The 19,176-nt window shown below is 36.9% G+C and overlaps 1 protein-coding gene across 2 annotated transcripts in view; it reads right to left on the bottom strand.

Annotated features, from left to right (window-relative positions):
• Nucleotides 1–19,176, bottom strand: part of LOC108716424 (S1 RNA-binding domain-containing protein 1) — a 133,623-nt gene that overhangs the window by 106,129 nt on the left and 8,318 nt on the right. For both annotated transcript variants that reach the window (XM_018262543.2, XM_041562494.1), the window contains exons 5-11: nucleotides 17,866–18,032; nucleotides 16,036–16,153; nucleotides 15,810–15,948; nucleotides 13,888–13,984; nucleotides 12,539–12,680; nucleotides 3,944–4,047; nucleotides 2,067–2,174 (exon numbers count right to left, since the gene is read on the bottom strand). In XM_018262543.2, the coding sequence (XP_018118032.1) occupies nucleotides 2,067–2,174; nucleotides 3,944–4,047; nucleotides 12,539–12,680; nucleotides 13,888–13,984; nucleotides 15,810–15,948; nucleotides 16,036–16,153; nucleotides 17,866–18,032 (875 nt within the window). The remainder of the gene's footprint in view (nucleotides 1–2,066; nucleotides 2,175–3,943; nucleotides 4,048–12,538; nucleotides 12,681–13,887; nucleotides 13,985–15,809; nucleotides 15,949–16,035; nucleotides 16,154–17,865; nucleotides 18,033–19,176) is intronic.

Raw genomic sequence — 19,176 nt, 5'->3', positions numbered from 1 at the left:
CTATGCGACTCATAACAAAAACCATTTGGTTCAATAAAAGCTATAAAGTAGCTGTCAATTATCATTTTAAGAAGTGCTATAATAAGCAGAAGCTAATCCTTAAATGTAAGCTGCATATTTCTAAGCTTAAAGGGGAAGTAAAGTCTAAAATAGAATAAGGCTAGAAATGCTGTATTTTGTATACTAAATATAAACATGAACTTACTGCACCACAAGCCTAATCAAACAAATGATTTATGCTTCCAAAGTTGGCCACAGGGGGTCACCATCTTGTAACTTTGTTATACATCTTTGCAAGACCAAGACTGTGCACATGCTCAGTGTGATCTGGACTGCTTAGGGATCGTCATAAATTATCAAAACAGCACAAGTCAAATAATATCTGCCAGAAGCCGATACAGCAAGACTGATTAATAATCAGAACATACAGACTGCACTGGGCCCTGTGTTGTCATGTAATCTAATGTGGATTTTAGTTTTTTAGTTTTTGTATTGTTTAATACAAACTTAAAAAAAACAGTTTATCTGTTTAAATCTGGCTCCATGATCTTTGTCCCTGCAGCTGGAGTTGGAAACAGTAAAGGGGACGTAAAGGCAAAAATAAAATTCAATACAAATATCTACACAGTCGCCGACTGCTCTACAGGGGAACAAACAAAGCTGCTTGAGTTCTGCATGGCTGGGAAGTAAGGCGGGGGCTCCCCCTGCTGTTCATAAGTATGATTGTTTCCCTGCAGAGCAGTTAGGGACTGTCTGACAATTTCTATCCACAGTAGTAAATGAAAGGAGAATTTCACTGCATACATTCAGGTTTCTTCTAAAAACTGTACACATTCTTTAAAGTATATTGGAGATAGGTTTCTCTCATTAAAGAAAGTAAAAATGGGATTTCATTTTTTTGCCTTTACATGCCCTTTAAAAGCATGGGCAAACTTTAGACTGTTCCTGCTAAATTGTGCTTAGTTTGGGGGAATGCTTAAGTAGAAATTTTTATGCTTAATTTCTGGCGGTGACAAAACCAAGAGAACTGTTCCTGATATGGTCCAAAAATTCCCCTATTTGACTGGCTACTCCCCTTTCTGCCCTTTTATAAAGGTAAAAAAACACAATAAAATAGAAAAATAAAGAATTCAAGGTGGCCATACATGGGGAAATAAAAGCTGCTGAGAGACCAAGTTGACAGTTTATTGGTCAGTGTATGGGGCCCTCTGACGGGCTTCCCTGCCAAAAATCGGCCAGATGTTGTTTGGGCAGATTTAAAAATCAAGAAAAATCGTTTCGTTGATGCGTCCCTCACAACGGCCATCAGCATTCCCCACGTTGTGATCCTATCTTTGAGCCCTACAGCCAACAATCGGATCAGCACCATATTGCCCGCTAAAGCCGGACATATAGGGGCAAGGTCTGCTCATTTGGTGACCTCTTCAAACAAGCGGATCTTCACATGTGCAGTCACCTTAAGAAACCTTCCTGCCAGTCAGCCAGAATGGCAACTCCAGCCTAGGCAATTTACTAACACTTCCATAGAAACTAAGGGGAGGTATCAGACATCCACCCCTTAATATTTTCATTGTATTTATTAAACAAAATTTTAAATAAAATACATGTACACTTACCCTTTCAATATAAACAAATACAAAGTGTAAATAGTTCTAGAATTTATCCGAACTAAAGTTATAAAGGGGATTATGCAGCAAGATGGGCAAAATGTGTTGTCAGGTAACCTGTACCAACTAGTTGTACAATTATCTGTACTAGAAAAATCCATTATTTTGGGATTCGGCTGAATCTTTCATGAAGAATTTAGGTTTGTTGAGAACTGAATCTGAACCCAAATTTGCTGTAGCTTCTATTCACTTCCTATTGTACTCTGCACAACTAACTGGAACAATAGAAAGGCAGCCATACAATGTGTGGCCCCTAGTACAGGTCAACCTGAATTCCCACCATGTAGAAGACCTGCATATACATTTCATGTTTATCATTTGGTGCCTTTTATCATTATGTGTCAACTAATCTACATTTCCAGTGTGTTGGGGGATATATCACAAGTCTTGCACACAAACCTGTATTCCCTGCAAAGAAGAGGATATATCAGTCGCTTGTATGAATCTTCAACAGAGTTATGCAGTATTTTCATGAGATCTGGCCTTGCGTACTGTTTTGGTCTCCACCTGCAAATGAAAATGAATGTTTAATAAAACATCCAAAATTAAGAATTTAAATACATATCGCCAGGTTAATTTAATTACATAGGATAATGCCTACTGTATATACTCGAGTATAAGCCGACCCAAGTATAAGCCGAGGTACCTAATTTTACCTACGAAAACTGGGAAAACGTATTGACTTGCGTATAAGCCTAGTCTCCCAGCCCTGTCTCCCAGCAGCGCACATTCCGCCAAATCCCCCCCCCCCAGTGATCAACCGGACTTCTTTGCAAAGTTGATGGTGACAGAGAATTGCCAAACAGATTACTGTGTGCATTGTCCCACTACCACGTGTAGAGGGCGCTGTGTGATATTGCCATCACTGTTAATCCTTCATATAACCAACAGAGGGCGCTGTGTGATATTGCAGTCACTGTTATTCTTTCATATAACCAACAGAGGGCGCTGTGTGATATTGCAGTCACTGTTATTCTTTCATATAACCAACAGAGGGCGCTGTGTGATATTGCAGTCACTGTTAATCTTTCATATAACCGACAGATGGCGCTGTGTGATATTGCCATCACTGTTAATCCTTCATATAACCAACAGAGGGCGCTGTGTGATATTGCAGTCACTGTTAATCCTTCATGTAACCAACAGAGGGCGCTGTGTGATATTGCAGTCACTGTTATTCTTTCATATACCCAACAGAGGGCATTGTGGGATATTGCAGTTTCTCCCCAAGCAAACTGTTGGTATAGGAATGATTAAAAGTGACTGCAATCTCAGCTACTGCAAAACAGGGTGAGAATCAGATCCTACACTGGCATTAGTATTCTGTCCTGTCTGTACCCAAAACAATTGTGCCGGCCCAGTTGCTGGTGCCAAAATTAACCTGCGTGTGCCTGTACTAGAGCTAAAACAATTGTTCCGGATGCAAACAGGACAGGATGCAAATGTCAGCGTAGGGGCTGATACTCCTCCTGAGTATTTCAGCTGGCCTCAGGGGCTCCAATTTTTTTTCACTTGCTTTTTTTTAAAAAAAAAAAAAAAACTTTTATGGGGGGCCCTGGCGCCAATGTTTTTTTAAAAAATATTTTTTGGGCTCCAATTTTATTAAACTTGTAAAGGGGGGCCCTAATGCTTTTTTATAAAAAAAACTTTTATAGGGGGCCCTGGCGACAATGTTTTTTTTTTTTTTTTTTAACTACTAAGGGGGCCCTGACCATCAATAGCTTTTTATAACTTGTGTGTGTGTGTGTGTGGGGGGGGGTTTACTTTTTTTAGCACTGATGTCTGTGTGGTCTTTGAACTGTGATGTGGAGTGGGTGGGATCTGGGTGGGGCTTGGGCGCGGCCCCGTGATTGCTAATGGCGGCCCTGAATCTGCCCTTAAATGTTGAGAACAACAAGAAGTGCTTCACAATGGTTACTTATAACACTGGCTGCTCCTTTACATGAACTTTCTCGCTCTATACATTAACTGTGCCATATTTGCTAAGGGTGAGTGTTCCGCATGGTCCTTATAGAAGATGACAAGTCACAAGTTCCCTCTCGTGGAGCCGTTGGATTCCATGGCCTCAAGCCATACTGGATTTTGTTTTTTCCCAGCACAGAGAAACCAAACAGCGTTTTTTAAAGCACATTTTAAGCACAAGTCTTATTCAAACTGTTTCCCTGCATTAAAAAAAATCACAGAATCCAAGCTACAAATCTGATATTTGTATAATGGCAAATACACACATACATTAAGAGAATACATTAGAGAGAATACATTAGGAGAATACATACCTTTCATTCACACACCACCGACAGAAAGCATCCTTCACCCTGTCAGGAACATTGACCTTTACTGTCAGGATTTTCAGATTTTCCCCTCGGTTTATGGCCAGAATCTGTGTGTAAACATAAACGGCAGAGACAGATGACACGCAAAATACCCAAAACATAAACTTATCAAGTCAACATTCATATTGGCCATTTCTTGACATTCAGCAGGAGCCTCAGTCAGGTGACAAACCCAAAAAAACCTATACACACTTGTGCAGACACACAAAAACTCATTTCTTAATAAATACAGTTCCAATCAAGTGATTTGTATCAGTTTTTTTATTAACTATCTCGTAAAAATACAGTGAATTGAATAATTAAAATTAAATCTACATTGCTTATTAGTGTAGCTTTTCTATAAATTGATTTATGCACTGCATCTTACAGGCTCTGTTTTAATAAATAAAAAATAAACCATAGCTGGTGGTGAGCTGAAATATCTGGATATTTGGCACACGATTAGTCAAACAGAAGGTTTTTAGGTTATTGGGCACCTTTCTAAAGAGATCAAACATAATGGAATTTAGGGGATTTATAAAAATCCGAATGTCAAAATCTTGAAAAAAAAATTTTAACTAGAAAACACAAATTTCTAGAGGGGGGGGAAATAAAACTCTTTTTTTCGAGATTTATTATAGCCCATTGCTGCAAAAAGCCAGAATCTGAAACTCAAACCTGTCGGGATCTTGCATAAGTGAATAAGAGAGGCACCTATATCAATTTGAATTTTTCATGGTCTGCGCTGGGTTCAGCCTGAAAATCCAACTTTTTCAGGGTTTTCGGGCAAAACCTTGAGCGATTTGGGGAAAAAGGTCTCAAAAATTTGAGTTTTTCTGCGATCGGATTAAATTGAGTTTTTTTATTTATAAATAAACAAAGAATTGGGCACTGGAGTTTGGTTGAGGTTTTTTTTTTAAAATAAAATATGAGATAAATTCAGATTTTAGTAAATAACCCCCTTAAACTCATTATCAGACATCTTAAAATGTACGTGACACCTTAAAATGTACGTTACAAATGAAAATTTTGAAAAAGATTCAGATTTTTTGCAGCAAATACAGGTACAAGACCTGTAATCCAGAATGCTTAGGACCTGGTGTTTTGCAGATGGAGTCTATAAGATAATTCGGAGCTTTTCTGGATAACAGGTTTCCAGATAACAGATCTCATATCTGTATATGGTATATTTTCACAACATTTGGGGTACAGGTGTTGGAACTGTTATTCAGAAACTTGTTATCCAGAAGCTTAGAATTTACGAGAAGGCCATCTCCAATAGACTGTGTTCATCCAATAATTAAATTTTTTTTAAATTATTTCCTTTTTCTGTGTAATAATAAAACAGTAGCTTGTACTTGATCCCAACTAAGATATAATTAATCCTTATTGGAATCAAAACCAGCCTATTGGGTTTATTTAATGTTTAATTTCTTTTTTAGTAGACTTTAAGGTATGACAATCCAAAAAAAACCTTATCCGGATTCCAGGAATTCTGGATAACCGATCCCATACCTGTATATCCATAATGTGGATTAATGTATTTTACTTTGTTATGAAAATGCAAAAAATTACCATTGCAAAAAAAAAAAAAAATGTATGTATATATATATATATATATATATATATATATATATATATATATATATATATATATATATATATATATATATATATATATACACATATACATATATACATACATATATATATATATATATATATATATATATAATTTTAGTTAGGCAACATATAAAAATAATGTGAACTGAAAGATCTGTAAACAAAGAACATTAAATATTTTTTAAGCAATCTTTAATCATAAATAAATTCAAACACTATAGACTCCATGAATATAGACTAAAGAGGGCAAATTTAAATTTACAGTGAATGATAATTTCTCACACTCAGCACAAAATACATTTTTACTAAAATTTCATCTATTTTTAGCCAAATTAAAAAAAAATACTTTTGCAAGAAAAAATTAAATATATTATACAGACTGAATAACTTGGAATCAGTTTCCGGCAGTTATGGCTGGAAATATTTTAACAAAAGCAATTACAGTAGAACCCTCGTTTTACAGTTTCCAGGAATTCAGAAAAATCGTGCAAAATTCTGGGAAAAATGCTAATGGTGGGACCTAAAAAAAAAAAAATTTAAAATGCAGAAAAATATAATGTAAAATTCAGTTTTCACTGTACAGGTATGGGATCCGTTATCCAGAAATCTCTGAATTGTAAGAAGACCGTCTCCAATAGACTCCATATTATCCAAATAATCAACATTTTTAAGAATGATTTCCTTTTTCTGTGTAATAATAAAACAGTAGCCTGTACTTGATCCCAACTAAGATATAATTAATATTGGAGGTAAAACCAGCCTATTGGGTTTATTTAATATTTATATGATTTTCTAGTAGATTTAAAATATGAAAATTTAAATGACATAAAGATCCGTTATCCGGAAAATCCGAGGTCCCGAGCATTGTGGATAACTAGTCCCATACCTGTATAATGCGAATTCTGATTATTACTTTGATTCAGTTCTGGTTAAATCTAACTAAGTTGTAATAAAATGCAATAAAATGTGTAAGAGCTTGTTTTATATCCTTTTCAACAGAATAACTTACATTTAAAAATATTACAACATTAAAAGGAAAGTCAAAGGATTTTCAATTCAAACTTAACCCTTTTGCAATAAAATCGCTCACATTGCACACGGCCAAGCAAGCGTTAAGTAAGTATTTAAAGAGATCAGGTCACTTTGGCTTAACTAGGGGAGTTTCTTGGGGGAAGTGAAGAGCCCCCCCCCCCTATGTTAGAGGATATAATGGTTTGCTCTAGGCCCACAGCACTGTCACTATGGGCCAGGACCTGTCAATCATGAAGTTTAATTCAATCACTGGTGAAGTCAGACATGTCACATATGTTAAATGCAATATTGCAAAGCACCCCAGGAGCCAGTAACAACAGATTTCCCTTATACACACATAGTGACATACTAAGCCTGACATGTCGCCCAACTAAAAAAAAAGGTATTAATAATAATAAATCCCTTGTGAAATTCTATAGAATTAGGTACCACGTCTGACAACTCACAGATTTTCACCCTTGGTCAGACTTTCTAGCAGCATTAAATAAAAGCAAGATGGAATTTCCTCACTTTAGCTGTATCATAGGCATCTTACATTAATTCTGTATATATAGATATATATATTCTGCACAAGCATTTACTTCCTTTACATCCATCAATATTACATGCTGGTTAAAGGAACAGTAACTCTACAAAAATGAAACATAATTTAGTTATATAAAAGCAAGTTAGTTATATCCAGCACACATTAAAAAAATGTTCTCTTTCAATCTGTCGGCTGGTGCTCAACTGCCGCCTGGACAACTGTGTTCATTGGAATTTAAAGGGGTGGTTCACCTTTAGATTAACTTTTAGTAGGTTTTATAGTTTTTTAATTATTCTTCTCCTGACTCTTTCCAGCTTTAAAATAAGGGTCACTGACCCCATCTAAAAAATGCTTTGTAAGGTTACAAATGTATTATTATTAGGGATGCACTGAATTGGGTTCGGGATTTGGCCTTTTTCAGCAGGATTCAGCCCAATCCTTCTGCCCAGCCAAACCTTTCTGCCTGGCTGAACCAAATCCAAATTCTAATTTGCATATGCAAATTAGCAGTGGGGAGGGACATCACGTGACTTTTGATCACAAAACAAGGAAGTAAAACATGTTTACCCCTTCCCACCCCTAATTTGCATATGCAAATTAGGATTTGGTTCGGTTTAATTATTCATCTTTCCATTCAGGCCTCTCCTATTCATATTCCAGTATCTTATTCAAATCAATGCATGGTTGCTAGGGGAATTTGGACCCTAGCAACCAGACGGCTGAAATTACAAACTGGAGAGCTGCTGAATAAAAAAGCTAAATAACTCAAAAACCACAAATAATAAAAAATGAAAACCAATTGCAAATGGTCTCAGAATATCCCTCTCTAGATCATACTAACAGTTAATTTAAAGGTGAACACCCCCTTTAACACAATGCGTATAGTCCCCATTGTTTTTCCATAGGTCCCCTTGCATTAACTCAAAATCAACCTGTTCTGCCATGATTTCTGGTTAAAAGATTGGCTATTTTTTCAAAGGAAATTTTCAACTTGTAAATGAACTTTTAATGTATTAGAACGGATTCTAAGGAAAATTTGGTCTTCGTTATTTATTTTGCATGCCTGAATTATTACAGTTCTTCATTTCCATATTTTTAGTAGGGATGCACCGAATCCACTATTTTGGATTCGGCCGAACCCCTGAATCCTTCATGAAAGATTCGGCTGAATACCGAACCGAACCCTAATTTGCATATGCAAATTAGGGGTGGGAAGGGGAAAACTTTTTTTTTACTTGTTTTGTGACAAAAACTTCACGCAATTTCCCTCCCGCCCCTAATTTGCATTTACAAATTAGGATTTGGTTCGGCCTGGATCCTGGATTCGGTGCATCCCTAATTTTTTGCCTGAAAATGGAAACTATCTGAATAGAGATCCCTGACATTAACGTCTAAAAAATAAAAAATCATGGACTTCGGGAAATCAATTTTATTCTAATTCTTATTAGGCTCTCCTTAGTGAACTGCTACCTGGTTGCCAGTCAAGCCCTCGGACATACAAGGCAGTTGGATTGCTAAGCCTCTGAGCTGCAGAATATAAATACAGGTATGGGATCCGTTATCTGAAAACCCATTATCCCAGAAAGCTCCAAATTAGAGAAAGGCCGTCTCCATAGACTTCATTTTATCCAAATAATCCACACAAAAAATAAAAAAGCAAAACTGATCAAATTGTTTTAATGTTGCCTGTGTCCCACTAAAAGGTAAAATATTAACCTAATATTAAAATTCTATGAGCCTAATAAGGTATAGGATCCGTTATCCGTAAACCCATTATACAGAAAGTTCTGAATAACGTAAAGGCTGTCTCCCATACACTCCATTATATTAAATGAATCCAAATTTTTATCTCATAGCAGGATTCTGAACATGATTAATTATCCAAGTGATTATGATAAGGACACCGAGTAAACAAAAAGGTTTTAAAATGTGTAAATTATATCAAAACTGGATATGTTTATAAAGACAAAATAAATGACTCAGCACAAAGCAGAAATGACAGATGTAATAAGGGAGATTTGGGTATACAGGTATGGGAGCGGTTATCCAGAATGCTCGGACTTGGAGTCTTCCGGTTAATGAATCTTTCTGTAATTTGGATCCTCATACTTTAAGGGGCATATTTATGAATATTCCCCAAATTGAAAAAGACCAACCGAAATTAAGTTGAAGGTTTTTTTTTGCATAAATAGGTCCGTTTTCGATTGAATAGGTCCGAATTCATATCGTACGAATCGAAGGAATAGCGCATTTGATCGAATTCGATACTAAAGTTTTTCCCAACACAAAAATTTTTTCAAAGTCCACCAATTGACTCCAAATAAGTTCTAGAAGGTCCCCCATAGGCTAAAACAGCAATTTGGCAGGTTTTAGATGGTGAATGGTCGAAGCCGAATTTTTAAAGAGACAGTACATAATAAATTTCGAAATTCGACTTTTGAATTCACCCCCTAGTTGAAGTACACAAAAATAGCTCGAAATTTGAATTTTTTTCATTCGAAAATTCACCTCGACCTTTGATAGATCTGCCCCTAAGTCTACTAAAAACTAATTTTAACATCCATTAAACCCAATAGGCTGGTTTTGCTTCAAATAAGGATAAAGGTATGGGACCTGTTATCCAGAATGCTCGGGACCTGGGGTTTTCCGGATAACGGATCTTTCCATAATTTGGATCTTCATACTTTAAGTCTACTAAAAAATCAAGTAAACATTAAATAAAGCCAATAGGCTGGTTTTGCCTCCAATAAGGATTAATTATATCTTAGTTGGGATCAAGTACAGGTATGGGACCTGTTATCCAGAATAGCTAGAGCCTGGGGTATTCCTGATAAAGGATCTTTCCATAATTTGGATCTTCATACCTTAAGTCTACTAGAAATTCATTTAAACATTAAATAAACCCAATAGGCTGGTTTTGCCTCCAATAAGGATTAATTATATCTTAGTTGGGATCAAGTACAATCTACTGTTTTATGATCACAGGGAAAACGGAAATAACTTTTAAATATTTAGATTATTTGGATTAAATGGAGTCTATGAGAGAGTAAGCCTTTCAGTAATTCAGAACTTTCTGGATAACAGGTTTCAGGATAACGGATCCCGTACTTGTACATGATCCCAACTAAGTTATAAGGGAACATGCATATAATTTAAGTTATTATGAACAAAACAGAGAATTCTTAAGACAAAATTAAAGACGACTTAAATTGTCATATCCCTAAAGAAAATATAAAATAAATTAAATTAAGTAAAAAGCCAATTATCATTTCCTAATAAATTCACTTGTCTTGTGGAAAAAAAAAAATAAGACAATTACACTTAAACTTTTTTTTTTCTTCCAGAAAGTGCAAAAGAGCCGTCAGTCAGTACTGAAGCCCACCGGACTCAGAGTGAAATGTATAAGGCTGAAGTCATGTCTGAGGGGAAACAAGCCCCTCACTATAAGGCAACAGAGCAGAGTAATGAGTCTGTACCATTATCACCTGCACATTAGATGTATTTCTGTTGGCAGGATTCCCAGGGAAGGTGAAATGTAATATAGTGAGGTAGGAATAAAATACATTTAAAAGTATAATTAGAAAATACTCGTTGTGCAGAGCACAGGCTAAAATATTTGCTTAAAATGTAAGACTTTAAAGGAGAACTAAACCCTAAAAATTAATGTGGCTAAAAATGACATTTTATGATTCAGGACTTCAAACTTGTCACAGGGGGTCACCATCTTGGAAAGTGTCTGTGACACTCACATGCTCAGTGGGCTCTGATTGGCTGTTGAGAAGCTAAGCTTAGGGCTCGTCACTAATTATCCAGCAGAAAATGAGCTTCCCTGGCTGTAATATAAGCTGATGCTACAGGTTTGCTGATTATTCAATTCTGATGCTAATTGCACTGGTTTCTGTGCTGCCATGTAGTAATTATGTGTATTAATTACTAATCAGTCTTATATTGTGACATTTCTATTCTATGTGTACTGTATATTGTGAGTGGGTCCCTAAGCTCAGTAAGTGACAGCAGCACAGAGCATGTGCAGTGAATCAGCAAAAAAGAAGATGGGGAGCTACTGGGGCATCTTTGGAGACACAGATCTTTACTGCTAAAGGGCTGTGGTTGCCTTGGGCTGGTACAGAAGCACAAAACATCATGTACAACATTTCTACCTACTTCTTTAGTTTAACTTTCCTTGTCCTTTAAGCTACACAACTTGGCAGCCAGTTAATGATGATGATGATGACGACGACGATGGGTCCTGACACCACAAACACGAGCACAGGCCCGGGGAGCGGATATGTAGAGAGACAGCAGTACTTATTTATCAACACTGGGCAAATTTGCCCATGGGCAGTAACCCCTAGCAACCAATCAGTGCTCGGCTTTTTATCAGGCAGCTGCAGGTAGAACAATGAATGCAGCAATTTGATTGGTTGCTATGGGTAACGGCCCACGGGCAAATTTGTGTTGATAAATAACACCCAGAGAGAGGGGAAAGAGCAAAATAGAAATAAGGATGATAAGACTGAATATTTTCCTCTAAAAGCCTCCCAAACTCGCCCCCAGCCCCGAGAACCTTTATGAAGCCGACCCTCTGACACTGCTAACGGATATTCTGTGTTTTTTTCAGTCACGCTGGGCTGGGGGCGGAGCGATCCTTCCATAGGCTAATTACAAATGAAAACAGGACTTCATCCTATGGAAGGATTGCTCCGCCCCCAGCCCAGCGAAAGTGAAATTCTGAGACAATTGCCAGTTGGTTTTCATTTTTTGTTATTTAGCTTTTTATTCTGCAGCTCTCCAGTTTAACATTTCAGCAATCTGGTTGCTAGAGTCCAAATTCCCCTAGCAACCATGCATTGATTTGAATAAGAGACTTGAATATGAATAGGAGAGGCCTAAATAGAAAGAGGAGTAATAAAAAGTAGCAATAACAATACATTTGTAGCCTTACAGAGCATTTGTTTTTTAGATGGGGTCAGTGACCCCCATTTGAAAGATGTAAAGAGTCAGAAGAAGAAGAAGGCAAATAATTAATATACTATAAAAAAAAATAAAAATAATGAAGACTAGTTGAAAAGTTGCTTATAATTAGCAGCTCTATAACAGTTAATGTGAAAGAGAACCACTCCTTTATGCAACTTGGATAAGGATGACAATGGTTTGCTTCAACGGCAAGCCATTCTTAGTTCGAAGCCAATAGTTTCTTCACCAACGGTCTGTGAATGAATCTATACATTAACTCAAAACCCAGGTGTAAATGGGGAGGAGCTTATATTACACGTGATGCAAAGAAATGGAAGCATTTAGCTGTGATGGATCCAATCAATAAGAACCGGACAGGAAGATTCCAATTCTATACGTGCGGCTTGAACTGATGTACTCACCTGATGGTGTTGGATTCTATTTACACTGCAAGTAAAGTCGTGGTATAAATGGAACTTGTCCACATCTTTCACATTTCCTTCTTTTTCCTTTCCTGTGGCTTTGGCGAGTGTCGAGTGGATTGTCACATTGTTCTGCTTACACCTAAAATGACAAGGATAGAAGAGCAGCTCAGAAAAATCCTATTGCCCAAGGACAACATCAGCACATTCATTTCATCCTCCCCCTAGGCCCCTATTATAATCGTAATTATAATCGTGATTGTTGCCCAAATAATTGGATTGACCCATTACAGTGGTGGCCACATTGGGTAAATCACTAATCGGAAAATTGGTGAATCTTTTATTGTATTCACAGCTTTACTCTGTTGAGGACGACGTCATGATTCCCATAGTACAGTTCATTTATGAGTGAAAGTTGCTAAAGTGACTGCTCTGATAAATATACAGACTCGAGCTGAAACAGTGTGCAAGGTCCTAATATCCATTTAAAGCTGTTGTTCATCTCTGAGTTAACTTCTAGTATGATGTAGAGAGATATTCTGGTTACATTTTTTATTATCTGTGGCTTTTATTTATTTTATTCAGCAGCTCTCCAGTTTGTAGTTTCAGTCGTCTGGTTGCTAGGGTCCAAGTTAACCTAGCAACCATGCATTGATTTGAATAAGAGACTGGAATATGAATAGGAGAGGCCTGAATAGAAAGATGCAAAATAAAAAGTAGCGATAACAGCAAATGTATAGCCTTGCAGAGAATTTGTTTTTTAGATGGGGTCAGTGACCCCCATGTGAATGTTGGAAAGAGTCAGACTAATGGAGAAGCTGCTTAGAATTAGCCATTCTATAACATACTAAAAGTTAACTTAAAGGAGTTTTTCACCTTTGAGTTAACTGTTAGTATGATGTAGAGAGTGATATTCTGAGACAATTTGCAATTGGTTTTAATTTTTTATGGTTTGAGGTTTTTCGCTTTTTATTCAGCAGCTCTCCGGTTTGCAGTTTCAGCCAACTGGTTGCTAGGGTCCAAATTACCCTAGCAACCATGCACTGATTTGAATAAGAGACTGGAATGTGAATAGGAGAGGCCTGAATAGAAAGAGGAGTAATAAAAAGTAACAATACATTTGTAGCCTTACAGAGCATTTGGTTTTACATGGGGTCAGTGACCCCCATTTGAAAGATGGAAAGAGTCAGAAGAAGAAGGCAATAAGCCAAAAACTATAAAAAAAAAAATAAATCATGAAGACCAATTGAACAGTTGCTTAGAATTTGCCATTCTATAACATACTAAAAGTTTAAAGCAGAAGAGGGAGACATGCTAAAGAAAAAGGAAAAATAAGAAGGTTCCCGTACATATTCCTGATGTGCTCCAGAGTATCCTTGTCTTTAGCAAACATATCGGCTAAAATATGTTGCACTCCCGTCTCTATATCCTGCAGCGTTGAAAGGCCTGCAACACACAAAACAAAAGCACACAAGTTGCATATGTTAAACCCTTTTCAATTGATCTCCATATAACTGTTTGATTTAAGCTAAAGAATCAGAAGTATTTTTTTAAAAACATATTTCCTTGGCCTTTCTCTGTTTAAGCCAATAGCAAAGCAATAGAAGCATTAGCTGGAGGACATTTTACCAGCTGTGTTACTTACTAAACCGAATGAATTCTCTATTGATGCACTTCTCTTATTTCGCTTCATAAAGTGTTACAGAGTGCACTATAATTTGTACTGTTATTACAGAACCACAAGATAAATAAGTAACACAGGCGCAATTTATGAAAGCCAAAATCATAATAAAACCTAATCATTATATAAAGAGTTTGGTTTCCAAATGGATTTACAGATTGGTTACCTGTTATTCTTTGTCTAACACTGCCCTCTAGTGACTGCCATTAAACTACACTGCCAAGTCAAGACAAAAAGGAAATATTTGGGGGCCAATTTTTTAAGGCTCGAATAGCAAATTAAAATTTTGACAATTTTTTTATTTTTTGGTGTCAAAATTCACCCATTCGAATTGTAATCCTCCAATTCCAATGTAAATTAGAATGTGAGAATTATCACACCTCGACTATGGAAATAGTTCTGATTCAAATATTTGCCACCTAAAACCTGCCGAATTTTTTTACAAGTCAATGGCAGAGATCCGTTGACCCACTTGAATAGGTTAATTGCCTTCCTGACATTCGAGTTTTCTTCAGAGGGAAAACTCGATTCAAATTTTCGGGTTGAGACTATTCAATTCAATCACATTTTTTCTTAAATAACCTCCCATTCCAGTTGTGAGTATATTCGAATTTATTAGAGTAAAAACAAAATCACATATATTTGACATTTGATAAATCTGCCCATTGATCTTTAAGGTCACTAGTTTGAATGGGATCTGAACCCAAAAATTGTTTTACAGGTATTAAGACCAGTTATCTGGAAACCCATTATCCAGAAAGATCCAAATTACAGAACAAACATTTTCCATAGACTCTATTATAATCAAATAATCCAAATTTTGAAAAATGATTTCCTTTTTCTGTGTAATAATAAAACCGTAGCTTGTACTTGATCCCAACTAAGATATAATTAATCCTTATTGGAAGCAAAACCAGCCTATTGGGTTTATTTATAGTTTATATGATTTTCTAGTAGACAAAGTATGAAGAGCCAAATTAAAGAAACATCCGTTATCCAGAAAACCCCAGGTCCTGAGCATTCTGGATAACAGTCCCATACCTGCATTGCATAACAAAAGAAAACATAATGCTAATCAACTGTCAAATATACATTATATTAAAACATTTCAGTGGTTTTAAAGTTTATTATTTGGTGCTGAATACAGTATCTCCCTTGCTATTTTTTTTTCTTTTTATTGCTGGCTCCGACTCCTGAAACAATTAGGGATGCACAGAATCCAGGATCCGGTTCGGGATTCAGCCTTTTTCAGCAGGATACGGTCGAATCCTTCTGCCGGCGAATCCTAATTTGCATATGCAAATTAAGGGTGGGAAGGAAATCACATGGTTTTTTTTGTCACAAAACAAGAATGTTTTCCCCTTCCCACCCCTAATTTGCACATGCAAATTAGGATTCAGATTCGGTTCTGTTTTCAGCCAAATCTTTCGTAGGGATTCGGCCGAATCCAAAATAGTGGGTTCAGTGCATCCCTAGAAACAATGTAAATGGAGATCAACGGACTTCCAATAAATTGTTTCAGAAGGTATAAATGAAACACTGCTGTCAGTTGCAATTACAAAGTTACAAAGTCCAAGTAATGGAATTTACCTTCAGCATTATTTCTAATATACGAGCATAGGTTGAGTTGTGCAGGGGTTTCAATAAGACCTTTTGCAGCAGTTTCCAGTCCAAGCTGTTTGGCTCTTTGAGCTTTCGTTCCTTTGCTACCGGTCTTGAAAGGGGTGTACTGCACACAAAAGACAAAACACTATTATGTGAAGCAGTAGCATGTTCTCTGTCCTGATGTCTTGGTTATGTCTATGACAGTACTAACCACATGTTCAATTTCATCTGCTGATCTGCAGTTTAACATGGCTGTGTGCAAGCCACAGTTCAGTTTCCCTTCTTTCTTCAGTTTTTCTATCAGTGTATGTGCTTTCTTCGCCACAGAACTGCATAGAACCAGAAACAGAATTAAAAGCTAACAAACAATATATCTTTGTGTTTAGCTGCAAATACATTAGTTAAATGATATTTTCTAACGCCATAATGTGAGTGTACTTTAAAGGGATTGTTCACCTTTACATTAACTGTTAGTATTGTAGGGGCCCATAGGGGTTAATCTGCCCCTATGGCTTTAAGGCCTACCCTTTTCCTTAGTTGCTAAGCAAGGTCCAGAGAAGCAAGTGTTCTTGAGAGAGAAGTCGGGACCAGGAAACCCCGTGAATGAGGTTCAGCTATAGTAGGGCAGACTTGTCATAGTCTCTCTAGGAGAGAAAGGTAGATAGGGTAAAGAGAAAAAGCAGTTGAAGCTCCAACAAGGATTTGCAGCTTGGAGTAGCTTCCCAGAGGCTCTGTGTGTTGCCTCCAGTGCAGGGACCTTAGTGAAGAGAGTGTTAGGTCAGCTGTCAGCTTCCTGATCAGTGCACTGGATGGGGATGGCCTACTGAATACTGAAATTGCCTATTACCTGAAATGTTGCCTTATTTGAGGCTTGATAAAGGGTCTTGTAGGTCCAAAATCGCTGTCTTATTTTGTATGTTTTTGGGCTGAATAAACCTTTTTTGCACAACTACAACTCATACAGTGTGCTTCTGGTAACTCTTTTTAAGTATAATGATTAGGAATGCAGCGAATCCAGGATTCGGTTTGGGATTCGCCTTTTTCATCAGGATTCGGCCGAATCCTTCTGCCCGGCCGAAAGGAAACCTAATTTACTATGCAAAATTGTCACAAAACAAGGAAGTAAAAAATGTTTTTCCTTTGCTATCCCTAATTAGCATATGCAAATTGGGATTATGAATTGGTTCGATATTCAGCCAAATCCAAAATAGTGGATTCGGTGCATTCCTAATATGGATATGGCCCCAAGGCAGGCAGGAGTGGGTAATCCAGTACAGCACCTGACACCACAATAAAGGTGTTCTTTGGGGGTACAGGTATGGGATCTGTTTTTCTGGAAACCCGAAAGTCTGCCTCTCATAGACCCAATTATAATCATATAATCCAAATCTTTAAAAATTATTCGTATTTTCTGTGTAATAATAAAACAGTCGCTTGTACTTGATCCCAAATACGATATAATTAATCCTTATTGGAAGTAAAACCAACCTATTGGGTTTATTTCATGTTTACATGATTATCTAGTAGACTTAAGGTATGAAGATCCAAATTTCGGAAAGATCCGTTATCTGGAAAACCCCAGGTCCCGAGCATTCTGGATAACAGGTCCCATACCTGTATTGAGCTCTCCATAGGTTAATTGGAATAAGATACCGGAATATGAATAGGAGAGGCCTGAATAGAAAGGAGTAATAAAATGTAGCAATAACAATACATTTGTAGCCTTACAGGACATTTGTTTTTTAGATGGGGTCAGTGAACCCCATTTGAAAGCTGGAAAGATTCAGAAGAATAAGGCAAAGAAATACTTTATGAAGAGCAATTTTAAAAGTTGCTTAGAATTTGCATTCTAGAACATACTAAAAGTTAACCTAAAGGTGAATCACACACAAAGAAATAATGACAATGGGAGGTAGGTGAATATCTCGCTACACGATTGGAAACAGCTGGCCCAACACATTCTCAATGAACAAAATAAGCTTTTTGTTAATAATTTAAGCAAAGGTCTGAATGATACCGCAGTGCTTCTCTGAGCCCTCACCGTAACTCCTCCAGTCCTTGCTGTACTTCTCGTAAAGCGTCAGCATCCAGGTTGTTAATAAGCTCTTTTCTGTATCGAGCAATGAAGGGAATTGTGTTCTCATCCTGGAAGAGCTGGATCAGGTTTGAACAAACCCATGGCTCAACGTTGGTCTTCTCAGAGAGAACCTAAAAGACATTCCAATTGTAGTTACACTGTGTCCAGGCTTTGGGCCTGCAGTATCCAGCATTGGGGCAGATATAAACATATTTATATCATACAGAATTCTGTTATTGATTCCCATGGATAATATAAGCATTTTATTTAGTTCTAGAAAAGCAGTCTGACTCCACACTGGGAGACTGATCTTCCCTCAGGCTCCCAAGCAGTCGATCACAAAAGACCAACACTAATAAGAAGCAACTATTCAATAGTAAAAATATGCAATGGTCTAAGGGTGGTGACACATGCTAAGATTCCTGGGAGATTAGTTGCCTCACGAGGAAACTTTGGGCGACTTCAGAAAACGAAGAGCTCCTAGTGCCAGCCGGCAAGAAGGCTTTTCAGGGAGATTAGTCGCCCGAAGAAGAGGAGGAGATTTGTCGCTGGGTGACTAATCTCCCCGGAATCTTAGCATGTGTCACCACCCTTAAAGGTGAAGTTTGAATTTGAAATGTAAATGCAATATCTGTTTATATGCTCTGCACTCCTGGCTCTGACTTCTGAAACAATGTTAGCAAGACAGCAGATTAAAGCAGATAAAAAGACCTTGAGGAGAACAGACTCCTGTTACATTGTTTTAAGAGTGAGAACCAGAGAACAGGAAGGGATAAGCGAACACCGCTTAACACCACTTTTAATTACATTCACACTCATCAATTATAAACTATTCAACATTTAGTGGCACAATTATCAAAGGTCAGCTTTCGAATTCATGTGAGTTTTTAAAAAATCCATAAAACTCCCATAAATTCGAAATACGACCGAAAGAAATCTATTTTAAAAAATCTCATTTTTAAAACTCAGATGAATTAGATCGACCCGAAAACTTGAATCAAATTTGATTCAGATTTAATTTGAATTTAAAAAACTTGATTTGAGTATTTTCTCTGAAAAAAAAAAAAAAAAACTCAAATGTCAGGAAGGCAGCGAACAACTCCAAATTGATCCCTGGACCTCTCCCGTTGACTTAAAGGGGAACTATCGCAAAAATTTAAATTTAATATAAGCTTCCCCATACTGAAGTAAGAATTAAAAATTCTGTAATCAAGTTTATATTCACTATTCCTCTCTCAGCATCTGTTTCTCTTAATTCTTTCTTCATGCAGCAGT

Source organism: Xenopus laevis, chromosome 5L (assembly GCF_017654675.1).
Source record: "Xenopus laevis strain J_2021 chromosome 5L, Xenopus_laevis_v10.1, whole genome shotgun sequence".
Classification (NCBI taxonomy): Eukaryota; Metazoa; Chordata; class Amphibia; order Anura; family Pipidae; genus Xenopus; species Xenopus laevis.
This window is presented reverse-complemented; position numbering and strand designations above follow the sequence as displayed.